The sequence below is a fragment of the Microsporum canis genome, genomic scaffold (assembly GCF_000151145.1).
Source record: "Microsporum canis CBS 113480 supercont1.1 genomic scaffold, whole genome shotgun sequence".
NCBI lineage: Eukaryota > Fungi > Ascomycota > Eurotiomycetes > Onygenales > Arthrodermataceae > Microsporum > Microsporum canis.
The window spans coordinates 2,651,151-2,663,707 of record NW_003299169.1 but is presented as its reverse complement, the minus strand read 5'-3'; the positions used below and the strand labels follow the sequence as shown (position 1 = coordinate 2,663,707).

General features: G+C 48.7%; 4 protein-coding genes across 4 annotated transcripts; 2 read left to right on the top strand and 2 right to left on the bottom strand.

The window, feature by feature from the left end:
• Positions 1 to 325: 325 nt before the first annotated feature.
• MCYG_00969 (uncharacterized protein) lies at positions 326 to 973 on the bottom strand (the record flags this gene model as incomplete). Its single annotated transcript, XM_002850819.1, has 3 exons — positions 326 to 400; positions 472 to 640; positions 726 to 973. The coding sequence occupies 3 exons, from the start codon at positions 971 to 973 to the stop codon at positions 326 to 328; spliced, it is 492 nt and encodes a 163-aa protein (XP_002850865.1).
• Positions 974 to 1,813: 840 nt separating this feature from the next.
• Positions 1,814 to 2,803, top strand: MCYG_00968 (vacuolar protein sorting-associated protein 21; the record flags this gene model as incomplete). Its single annotated transcript, XM_002850818.1, has 3 exons — positions 1,814 to 1,897; positions 1,991 to 2,054; positions 2,127 to 2,803. The coding sequence occupies 3 exons, from the start codon at positions 1,814 to 1,816 to the stop codon at positions 2,801 to 2,803; spliced, it is 825 nt and encodes a 274-aa protein (XP_002850864.1).
• Positions 2,804 to 3,612: 809 nt separating this feature from the next.
• Positions 3,613 to 6,784, bottom strand: MCYG_00967 (serine/threonine-protein kinase ppk30; the record flags this gene model as incomplete). Its single annotated transcript, XM_002850817.1, has 4 exons — positions 3,613 to 4,936; positions 5,001 to 5,716; positions 5,836 to 5,882; positions 5,953 to 6,784. The coding sequence occupies 4 exons, from the start codon at positions 6,782 to 6,784 to the stop codon at positions 3,613 to 3,615; spliced, it is 2,919 nt and encodes a 972-aa protein (XP_002850863.1).
• A 2,491-nt stretch (positions 6,785 to 9,275) lies between these two features.
• On the top strand, positions 9,276 to 11,981 carry MCYG_00966 (trans-sialidase; the record flags this gene model as incomplete). Its single annotated transcript, XM_002850816.1, has 2 exons — positions 9,276 to 11,528; positions 11,772 to 11,981. 2 exons carry the CDS (start codon positions 9,276 to 9,278, stop codon positions 11,979 to 11,981), a joined length of 2,463 nt encoding a protein of 820 aa, XP_002850862.1.
• Positions 11,982 to 12,557: the final 576 nt, after the last annotated feature.

Below are 12,557 nucleotides of genomic sequence, written 5' to 3'. Positions count from 1 at the left end.
TACGATTGTTTCGTACATCCGACCATCCCTGTTTTTTTTTCCCTCTCATTTTTTCCATTTCTCTCTCACTCTCCTATCTGGGTGGAAGAAGGAATGGGGAAAAACGACACGATATTGTGACAGGCGGTGATTGGCCCGAAAGATGAGAAAGAAAAGAAAAACTTCTTACCGTCCTGGCGGCTACCAACACCCAACATTTTGCATGGACATGGGGTCAACTAACAAACAAGGGAATTATCACCCTTATTTCCTGGGACTTTACTCTTTGTTATCGGGCTGTGCAATACAAACCCTCCGGTTGATATTTAAAGGTCAAGCCGTCCAACTAGACAGTCCAGCCTCCCTTGTCGACCTGCTTTATACCGATTCGTCCGGCTTCCTCCCGATACATCAACCTACGCTATGCATAGTTCCATTGGCTCCTTTAGCTCCTCCAACCACTCGGCCAGACAAGTTCATCCGATCACTTACCACCTGGTCCCCAACAATATCAAATCGCCTTTCCCATACCTTCAACATCCCTGTCGTCTTTTTCCTTTGTCCCCTCAAAAAATGGCTTTTCCTCTCTTGGGTCTCTTTCCGTTTGGCGTTAATCTTATAGACGGATGGGATAGAATTGGCGACAACTGATATTTTTTTCCTATTTTGATTGTTCAGTCCTTTTTTGTTCTCCGGGGGGTTATACCATTGAGATCTAGACTTTTGACTTCGCAGTCATTTCCTACTCCTTTTCCATTTTCCATCCCTTTCTCCGTTCCGCCGGCTTCTTGCTTGCCCTGGCACATCCTTTCGGCTCATCCCGCCCAATTCCACCCATCAAGCGCCTTGCCGCACCAGCTCGGGAGCTAACGGATAGCAAGAGGCGTTTAAAAACCAACCAAGGGAAAGCCAAATCCGTTTGTTTCCCTGTGGCCAGACACCTCTTTGTTCTTCCGTACGCTTCGGATGGCGTCGCAGGATGTTGCATTCTCATCTTTCATGAATTCTGCGCCGCCTTGACATTACTTTGTTTTGCTGAAGAAATGCCTTTACGACCAGTGCACTTTTTTTTTTACACTAAAGCACCACTTACCACCGTTTAATAACCCATTTCCTTTTCACTTCGACTCACGATGTACTTTTATTTCCCGGGCTGGATTTCCCTCTAATATCAAATTTTAGTGACCTCTTTATATTCTCCTAGTCAGCCTGTTACGCATCCTTCCGTTTCTCGTTCCTTTCCCAAGATACTCCCCTATCGCGACTGCTTGTGTGCTTTTTGTTTGGCTCTCTGCGTTTCCCCCCCTGATGCTCTCTCTTTCTGGATGTTTTGGGATAGATGGACCGGATAGACCGTTTTCTCTTTTTTCTTTACCTTTTTCCTTTTGACAGTCGAGTCGCACTAGACATAGCATAGGTAGACAGAACTATACGTATCGATCATCACTTATCTTCGCTCATTCTTGTCATTTCTCTGCCTGTATTTTTCTTTTGATAATTTTTTGACGCCGAGTGTCATCCGGCGCTAAACCTGATCGGGCGAACATCGTCATCAACTTCAAAGTCGAACCTCGAAAGATGCAAGTTTCTTGTTCGTCTTTCTGCTTCATCACCTTTTTTTTTATCTTATCGACTCGATACATATAGACAAACCCGCTAGCTAGAGCTGTTTCTGTGCCTGTGTCTGTGACGGGAATATATATACCGACCATTCTATACCAGAGTCGACCAGAAACCTATTTCATCCCTTTACCTTGGGGAATCTAGTTCTTGACCGAGTTGACGTTAAGACTACAACGCCAACCTTCATCCCAGGACGATACGGACCAAAACGATGGCGGATGCAAGCTCGACACCCGGCCCAAAGCCCAGTAGCAGCGTCAAGCTGGTTCTACTCGGCGAAGCAGCCGTTGGAAAGGTGCGCTTCTCCGTCTACTTCCTAATGCCATATTGCTTTTCGCAAGGTAGTTTGCTTCATTCATACCGGCTAACATTTAACCCTTCGATATAGTCTTCTCTCGTCCTACGATTTGTAAACAACGACTTCCAAGAGAATAAGGAGCCTACCATCGGAGGTAAGCAGACCATCTGAGATATCCTTTAGCATAACAAAAGGTGTTGCCTGGTCTGACTCCTGCCCATGACAGCCGCTTTCTTGACCCAAAAATGTTCTCTGCCCACCCGTACAATCAAGTTCGAGATATGGGATACCGCCGGCCAAGAACGTTTCGCATCTCTCGCTCCCATGTACTACCGAAACGCCCAAGCCGCCCTCGTCGTATACGACCTCACCAAACCATCTTCCCTGGTCAAGGCCAAGCACTGGGTTGCCGAACTTCAGCGACAAGCAAGTCCCGGAATCGTCATTGCCTTGGTCGGTAACAAGCTTGATCTGACAAGTAGTGATGGCACATCCGCGGCCGCCAGGGATTCCCCCCGGACTCCGGATGGCACCAACGAAGGTGATGAAGGAGAGACTCCAGGCACCAACAACGGAAACGACGAACAGGATGACGAGCAAGATGGATCTCCAAGCGGTGACGCGAGAAAAGTCTCTACACAAGAGGCCAGCGCATACTCTGAAGCGGAGGGTCTACTGTTCTTCGAAACGAGCGCCAAGACTGGTTTCAACGTCGCGGAGGTGTTCACTGCCATTGCAAACGCAATCCCCGAAGCGAGCCTAAAGAGTTCGAGGGGCGGTGCCGGTGCGAGTGGAGCAGCTGGCAGTACTGGACTTGGTGCCGGTACACGGTCGGGAGATGACTCGAGGATCAACCTACGAGATAGAGGGCAGGTTGGTGCAAAGGAAGGGTGTGCTTGCTAGTAGAAATTGTCATTGCGTTGTGCTCGCTGTGTTTTTATATGTTTTAGCAGCTTGCGTTGTTCCTTTTTTTTTTTTTTTAATTTTTAATATGTATTTTGATCCTCCGACATGCTTTACTTCAGCTCTCTGCTCAGCTTGTGTTTTTGTTTTATGGCAAGAGGATTGCATTCTATTTTCATACATACGATGTGTCAGTGAATGTTTTAGTTGCTCTTCTTCCTTCTACCATATCTTGAAACAGGAAGGGGGAAAAGAAGTAAATAGAGAAACATTCGAATGGGATGGTCGCCGAAGGGCTTCCTTCATATTAGAACATATTCCTATTCATCTGTTGAACTATGTAGCCTACCAAGGCAACTAGCTGATACTTTTTCTATATCATCAACTCTCCGTATATAGTACGCACAAGGATCTCTAAACTGCAGCTTGAATGCTACAGCAACGTCGGGAAACGGGGAAATAGGAAATAAATAAGTGAAAGATAAAGGGCACTGCTACAATGCAATCAAACACTGTCCATGTTGACATTGGAACATCAAGGCCACGTCATATCGTTCATCATCTCAGCATCACAGCCAAAAAGAAGAGGGAAAGAGGGATAACAAAAGAAAGTAGAAAGACGCCCGTGCTCCATTATATAGACGGCATGGTTGATAGGGAATAAACCGACCAAAGGCCCAGAGATGCGATATACTAGGCTGCCTGCTTCTATATGCGAGGGGGTATAGCGAAATGCTGGGTTTATGTTCATGAGATTATGGTATTCAAAAGCATAGACGGTTCGTAGCCTGGGTGGAAAGAGGAGTTAATCAGAGTCCCTTGCTCGTAGTCGTAGCTGTGGTACGGCCTAATGAAGTTTTTGGGATATCGATTTCTGTCTCGACTAGTTCAAGCCCGGAGAGGCTGGGGTATCGGCGGCTGAAGTTTTGCTCCCAGTCTTCCGCGGGGTTTCCTGGTGTAGCATTCGCTTGCCTGGTAGGACGTGGATGTTGGGAGTGACTGTAGTCGGTGTTACCGGTTTGATTGGCAGTTTGGACATTAGTTCGTAAACTCTTAGGCTTTGGGGGTGCTACGGGGCGTTGGGCTGGGCGTGCGGCAGCAGAAGAAGCCTGGTGCTGGCCCGTATTATATTTTAGGCCAGAAGATGGAAAATCGCTATCCTTTGAGGATGGCTGAGGACAGAAATCGGGTGTATGTGAAGGTCCAGAGGCTGGTGGGAACCACTGCGTAGACGTTGGTCTTTCTGGCAGTGAAGTTTCAAATCGTTTCGTCTGCGTTGCAGGTACCGAGTCCGTATATCTCCCATATCCTGAAGCTGTTTTGACAGGTGGTGCCTTCTCCGTTTCCTTTAATAGAGATTGTACCTTGTTTTCAATGGCAGCTGCTCGACCACTGCCTCCTATCCCCAATCCTGCTGGTCTTGAGGAGCTTCCGTCTTCTCGCTCATTTAATTGTGAGCGATACTGGGCAGCAGCCTCTGCAACTCTCCTTTCCTCCATGGACAAACGACGTCGTTCCATTTCCCGGCGCATTTCGGCAGATATGTCGTCAGCATCGACACCGTCATACGCACGGCCATCATCGCTCATATCTGTTAATTCAGAGCCGGTAATGGGGGTAAGATGTTGAGTGTCATTTTCGGGTGATGGAGACTGGTTTCTGTCCTGAGGGGCGTTATTTTCAAAGCGGCGGAATGCATCCCCGAAGCGCCCTGCAAGGAGGGTCTTGGTTCCTGACAATGATAGTGAAGACAGGCTACCTCGTTTTGTATGTTTAGCACCACCACTTAGCCGCTTTTCACGTTTCCGGCTCATTTCCTCTTCCTCTTTGGCTCGTAAGAAATCGACGTCGGACATGTTGGACGGCTGGCTATAGTCGCGGTCTTGATCTGTGAGAGATGGACGTAAGAATGTTTCTTCTTCCTCAGACGAGCGTTCCCGCCCTCTATCTCTAAGGTAGTCTAATCTCGATCCCGCATATGCAGCAGAAGGCCGAGATTTCGAGTTCGCAGATTTTGAACGAGTTAGCGGGTCGGTAAGATCAGAAGCCGTGGGCCGCGTCCCTTCCAAAGATGGCCGTGAGGATGCTGGTGACCTAGGAAGCTCTTCAGGTTGAATTGGTTTGGAGTCAAATCTGGTAAAACTGGCTCGAGTCGATAAGCTGCCACAATCTTTTCTTGCCGATTAAACAAGCTCACTGTTGCTTCTTTATAGACCTGTTTCCACTCTTTATACTCTGACTCCCCACTGGTCGTTGGGAGAACGAAGGACTCTCTGGGCATTGACTAACAGGTGATGGAGAGGTCATGGTCCCAGTAGATACCATGATTGGTTTTTGAGGTATTGGCTGCTGTATAGGGACTTGTTGTCGAGGGGGTTCCGCTCTTAGGTATGGTGATGGAACTGTCTTTTTATCCGGTAACGGATCTCCTCGGTTTGTCGTATGAGCTCCTCCAAGCGTCGGACTGGGTTGTGGAGATGTTATGGGCTTCGAAAACGCCTCGTCAGCAAGGGCGTTTGTGACTCTCTTGGATAGTTCATCCGGGTTAGGAGGGGCCTCTGCAGCCGTGGATTCGAAGTTGAAAGTTCCACCCTTTTCATGGAGAAGGGAGAACTGATCTAGGGTCGGGAATCGCGCGGACAGCTCATCGGAGTTGGAATTCCGCTTAGTGCCATCAAGCGCCGCAAATGGGTCGCCAGAAGTTCTGAGGGGGGATGAGCTGGGCTTAGAGGCAACATTCTGGTCGCTAGGCTTTGTCGGCCGACCTCTCCTCATCGGCGCAATATCTGGGATAATCTTGGTTTCCTGAATGGGAGGAGTGAATGTAGCTCCGACTTTTGGTGCTTCTACTGGAGGGGAAGAGGGTAGTTGTTGATTTCGTCTAGATTCGGATTGGGAACGGCTGGAGTAAATCTATGTAGGGGGAGAGAAACAGGATTAGTTTGGGATTGTAAAGAGTTGAAGCCGGAATAGATGCGTACATCTCGAATAGGGACCTCTTTCCCTCGCATACGACAGGTTTCACGCAAGACCTGGTAGATGTTTGGCCGTTCTTTTGGATGTTCTTTGAGCATGGTGGCTAATAAAAGTGCATTGCGGATTAGTTTTGAGAGCTACTTTCGATAGAAAAATGGGGAGTACACCCGTACCTATCAAGAGTTTTAATCTGTCTGAAAAAGGAGGGTAGGCTGGATACTTGAACTTTGCGTTCAAAATAGCCATCTGGCCGGCCTCGTCGAAAGGGGTGGTATAGTAGCATAGCTTGTACAATAGGATACCGAGAGCCCAGATGTCGCTCTTCTCGTCGATGGGCTGTTTTCGATAAACGTCTATCATTTCCGGGCTTCGATACTGCAGAGTAGTGTGCCTCTGCACATCGTCCTCGATCAGCCTACCCTCGGCTGCGGAGGTAGCTGCAGGTCTTGGGGGAGCAGCAGAGCCGAAATCACAGAGCTTGTAGCAGCGGGCCGGACCGTTCCCGGAGATCAGGATATTTTCAACTTTGAGGTCCCTGTGCAGCAGTGGAGGCTTCAGGTAATGCATACAGGCGACACCCTCGGTGACATCACCGAATATCTTCAAAATCTCAGGTTCTGTCAACCGATTCTGTAGCCTGGTGTTCATGAAGTCGATCAGGCCGCCACCAGCACAGTGCTCCATGAGCAAGAAGACCTCGTATCCTCCTCCTTTGAGCTGTGAGGCGTGTGAATCGATGTATGTGACGATGTGTTTGTGGCCCTTCAGCCTCTTCATTGTTTCCACCTCCGTCCTCATGTTGGCCAACGATGCCTTGTCCGGGACGGCCACCCGTTTCAAAACCGCGGTCTCGACCCCATCGACGGGCCTCGGAAGGCGAACGACGTAGACATGGGCGAATCCTCCTTCGGAAAGATATTTCTCTACCACGACTCGGTGGCTTCCCACCTGTACCTTGGTACCGGACATAAAGGTGCCCGCCGGCACAGGGGCAACGGCAGTCATCGGATTGGCATTCATGTGAGAGTTCCCTTTGCAGAGGAAGAGGGTGAATTGCAAATTGTAAGAGAGTGTGATTATACGTGTGGGAAAGGTTTGTGTGTGTCGTGAGCGGTGTATATATATATACAGGGGGTTGTTCTTTTTGTGTAGGTTCTTTCTTTAGGGGATCGACGTTGGTTTCTGTTGAGCGGTGATAGATAGAGAGGGAGCTTCGGGCGGGAGGGAGGGTTTAAACAACCGCAGAGGAAGATGCGGGCGGCGACAGTTATTAAATGGGCTATGTACCTTCTGTAAACCAGGGGTGGTGGGCGGTTGGTGGTTTACAGCCTCATCATGCCCTGCATCCTCGACATCTCCATAATCACCATCATAGCCATCATAATCATCATGCAGCGACTTCAGGAACAACAAAAAAAAAAAAGGTTGATCTCGGGGCAAGCTCAGATGGACAAATCTGACCAATCAGAGGGCGTCCTTGCTATGGAAGAATATAGTTCCGTTGAATAATGCTTATATAAACCATCCTTCACAGGCCAAAAGGCTTTCCTGAGTGGTGGAAGTGTCGCTTCGGGGGCCGCGAGGATGTTAAAAGTATCACGGCGTGAACCAGCATGACTCTCGCTAGTTTGTCTCGAGAGAATGATCGATTTCTCACCGGCTTCATGTCGTTTTACATGTTTTCTCTTCTTTTCTACTTCAAGAGATTAATCAGTGTAGTCACGAGACCTATGGAACAATGTTAATCCATGTAATCTTACTAAGCAACTCTAAAGGTAGTTTGACCAATAAGAAAGAGGCTATCAGGTCTAACCCAGGTAGGAAAAATCAAAACATGCGCAGAACTTTCCTCTATGGCATTTATCACCAGTTCAAATGCAATATTTGGAATCTGTTAGAGACTGCCCTTGAATTTGATCTATCTCTCGTTGTCATTATATAAGGCTCCATGTGCGGACATCAAGGTCTCTTTCCGTGGCATCCCGACAAAATTTGGTGATATCTCCTCTGCTTTACGGGCAACTTGCTCTGGTTATATAGAGCAGAGTGACGGGCCTTTGAGAGACCCTATCTAGGTCTACTATGTATGGACATAGCATCACTAGTTTATTTTCATCCTGCCGCATCCAAGATCTGCTCGCAGTGATATATTACATAAGCTGCTTACAACTTACTAACCAACTCTAAAGTAAGTTGACCAATTAGAAAAGGTCGCACGACAGTTTAACCCCAATAGGAAAAATCAAAATAAACAAAAGAGCGAGAAAAAGTGGATTTTTGTTTTATTTTTATTTTTCTTTATGCAACTTGCACTTTTCATCACATTTTCACCTTGCTTTGGTTTGGCAGCCAAACAACAGAAGAAAAGGCAGCAAACAAGACAAGCATAGAAACATACACTGTATATATATATATTCGTATGTATATCGACTACGTATGTACCACTTCTTTAAAGGTAGAAAACGATAGGAGATGGCATTCTCACTGGATGTTATAGTTCGTACTATTTCCTTACCGCTGCATCCTCAGACCTCCAGTAATTCGCTACAACGTGTCCCTATTCCTCCACTTATCGCGGGCCGGTGTCAGGGTTCGTCTTCGATAGGTCGAGGAGGCCAGGAGATGGAGACAAGGTAGATGGACAGGGGACCTTCGTGCTATCCGATTGGACTGTTCTGCGGTGTTTGGAGAAGAAGAAGAAAACAGCAGAGGGAGAAGAGAAGAGAGGAAAAAGAAAAAAAAGAAAACAAATGGATGTCAACGGCTTTCCCCAGTAAGAGGGAAAAAGGGTGGGAATGACATTTTTTGAATTAAGTCGATATTTCTTTCTCTTCTTCTCCTGGAGGAAGCCACAAAAGCTCAAAGCCATCGCCAGGGACTCGAGTCTTGTTCAATCCTGAGCATCTGATATTATCTATCTTATCCCTCTGATCTGTGCGCTCAGCCTATCAAGATCGCTGTTCAACTTGGCGGTTGACTCGACAACAGGACAACTCGGTAAGTCTAGAGGCTGAAATCTTCGTTCTTCCCCTTCAAGAGAATTCCCACCCTATGGACATTGCTCAATTTGCTTACTTTTCTTTTATCTATACTTATCATTAGATTCAGGATATCTTCTCTCTCCGTCGAAAAATATCGATATTGACAACAATTTCATACGTGACTGAACGCCCACCAAACCTCCATCCACCCCATTGACTTTCAATAAGGGGGATAGCGATTCGGACTGGTCTCGCGCGCATAACAGGTCGCATACTGCGTCGTGTAATGGTGTCGAGACCATGATGCATGAGTTTTCTATTTATACGAACAGAGATATACAACACATTTTGCCATAAGCAAGAAAAAGAGCCACAAAAAAAAAAGGAAGAAAGGGGAAGAGAGAATCCTGGTGCAGGGAATATTATACAGCACCTGCTTCCGGCCAGACTGTAGAGCAGAAGAGGCAGGCTTCTGAGTTGTTTGCTGTGTATCTGCAGGCTCAGAGACCCGCATAATGGACGGCCCTCCTCCACCGCCTCCTCCGCATGGAGCCAACCCAAGGAGTGATACAGGGCCTGGCGATGGCAGCAGGTACCGGAAATCCACAGATTTACCTGAGGGCTCCTACGATATATTTATTATCCCACCTCACTCGGCTGGCGGTGGCTTTCTATACCTTCCGTCCCTCCAATGCCATACAAACAGTTTTTTGGCGGGAGTTGCAGTAACATTACTCGGTGTATACTTTTATTTCAACGCCTTGCCTACCTTAAAGACCTGGTGTGCAACTGTCGTGGCTCGCGGTGGGATGGGTGTATTCCTGCTTGCCTTTGGAATTGGCATTGTCAGCTGGGCCATTGGTAAGGCGCAGGCAGAAGGTGTCTTCCGTCAGCGGTCTCGCCCAAAGCCTGCTGCTTCAAGCAATGGAAGTACCTCCCGTGGCCCTCCGCCCGGCCCTCCTCCAGGTGCTCCTCCGCCAGGTGGACATGGCCCTCCACCTCCTGGCGGAGCGGGCCCTGGGCCTGGAGCGGGTGGTGGCTCATATCAGAACTACGGTGGACACTACGCTGGTGCTGGATTCCCTCCTCCGCCTAATCCAGGGGCTGGGTTCCCTGGAGGAGGAGGAGGAGGAGGGCCGTATCCGGGAGGTGGTCCATATCCAGGTGCTGGCCCCCAGTACCCGGGAGGGCATCAGTATAACAGAAGTAGCTATCCAGGGAGCCGCCAGAGCTATGGTAGCTATGACTCTCCGCCGTCTCCAGAACCACATAGGCGTGACCCTCCGCGCTCCGAATCCCCGGGGCCTCCCCCACCACCAAGACGTGAGGCACCAAGGCCTGAGTCTCCACCACCTCCACCGCGAAAGCATGCACCGCGTAGGTCTGAGACGCCCAAACCCGACCCTGAGCCCAAACAGCCTGAGCCAAAGCCTGAACCCCCTAAACCCGAGCCTCCTAAACCTGAGCCTCCCAAACAAGAGGAACCAAAACCTGAGCCTCCAAAACAAGAGGAACTAAAGCCAGAGGAGCCAAAAGCAAAGCCACCACAACCTGAAGAGCCAAAGCCAGAGGCTCCAGCACCTGAGCCACCAAAGAAGGAAGAGCCCAAGCCTGAAGAGCCTAAGCCTGAGCCTCCAAAGAAGGAAGAACCTAAACCTGAACCACCGAAACCTGAGATTCCAAAGCCTGAGGTTAAGCCTGAACCCCCCAAACCTGCGGAATCTGCACCCCAACCTGAGCCTCCAAAGCCAGAAGCTCCTAAAGTTCCAATGGTAGACCCAAAGATAGCCGAGTGGGAGAAAGCCCGGGAAGAAACAAGAAGGCGAGAGGAGCTGAAGAGGAAGATGGATGAGATAAAACGTAAGCGGGCGGAAGCAGAACGCAAGAAAAAGGAGGAAGAGGAGAAGAAGGCCCGCGAGGAACAAGAAAAGCGTGATAAGGAGAACCGGGAACGAGAATATCGTTTGTGGAAGGAGAAGAGAGCCAAGGAGAAGGCTGCCAAAGAGGCTGCCGAGCGAGAGGCCAAAGCCGCGCAGGAAGCAGCGGAGAAGGAGGCCGCAGAGAAGGCAGCAAAGGAGAAGGCCAGACAAGAGGCTGCTGCAAGGTACGCGGCGGCAAAAGAAGCGGCGGCAGCCAAACGAGCAGCAGCAGCTGCTGCTGCTTCTACTGCTGCACCTTCTCCTGCTCCTTCAGTCGCTCCATCGGTCTCATCCGGCACAAAACTATCGTCAACCACAAAACCCTCTCCTGTCAAACCAAAGTCTCAAGCGCCCTCTCCAGAAAAGAGATCACCGTCTCCAGAAAAGAAGCCTGCATCTCCAGAGAAGCGGCCGGCTCCGAAACCTGCACGAGAAAGGCCTCCTTTCCCCTCCGTCAAGACGGCAACAACCGAGACAGAAGACGATGCATACTCGTTTCGTCCCTATGACCGGCCGAGATCCACCACCAGCAGGCCGAGTCAGGCGCCATCGGTTATGTCAGAGTCAACTTATGCTCATTCTCAGTCAACAGCGAACACCACGCCTCCCCCGTCTCAACGTGGGCCATATATGACCAAGAACCCCGACAAGATTGTCATCCACGGTGTATACACCTTTAACAACGCATTCATGAGAACTCCCATCGCTCAACTGGTATCTGGAGTAGGCTCAGTCACGGATGGGCTTATTCTGCGAATGACAACAGAAGGCATGTTTGTTGATGATGACGTCAGAGGTGTGGCTCAGAGAGAATGGGATATCAAGGCTTGGACTATGAAACTAGTAGAGGTATGGTGCCCTTTCCATTCCGCGAATAGCAATCCTCCTGCTCGCTCAGGCAATGGAAAGCTCAACCCATTTCGATTTGGCAACTTGCATTCGTCATCCAAGCAGCCTAGCAGCGAGGATTCAGACGCTTTTGTTACAGGGATTCTTCAAACCTGCAAAGATCAATGCCGTTTCGGGGCGAGCAGTGCTAGTAGTTCCGTTTATCATAGCGCTGGCAGTGGTATTAACCAAGATATTCTACAGACAGCAGAATCACGCGGCTTGCATATCATCAGAACCAGCATCAGAGACCAAGAAGGTAAAAAGTTCATCTTCGTCCTTGATGAGAGCGAGGCGTGGAAGGTCGCTCTTGGTCTTAAACGCTTGAGAAAAGGCAGCCAGGTCCGCGCTTTGGGTGTATGCGGACTGCCAGCCAATGAAGCCGCTTCTATTCTCGGGAATCTAGGCTATTGAATCCGTGGTTTGCTTGATATGTCTGGAATGATATCTTCAATCTGCCTTCCTATCAGCCTCCCCTACCTTAACTATTTTTATACCCCCTTTTATTCAGGAAATGTTCTATCCCTGTTTGGTTACTTCTCCGCTTCCCCCTGTTTCTTTTTGCCCTGGAGGTTCCCATTATGGCTAATGATCAGAGCACGAGTAAGAATTTCATCTGCTTCGTTTTAGCGATGGCGTTATGAGTTTCTAATGATGTTGCCTCTCCTATGTTTGATTCTTGTCTAGTTATTTCTTTTTAATCTATGCATAAAACCCCTTGATGCTTCCCCGGCTTGCAAATTTTGGGCTGCCTGACTTGGGATGAACAAACTTGAACTAGATAAAACTTTGTTTCTATATTACTTGCGCATACCAAAGACCAAGCGACTTTTTTTTAAGAGAACAGTTATAGAAAAGCTATTCAGCGAAGTTTTAAAATCCTTCTCTGCCTGGTACTTTTCATCTTGTACCCCATCTTAGTGCATCTTAGTGGCTGTGATATAGCTAGCTACCCACTAGCTATATATAGACCATACAGCGTTTGCAACC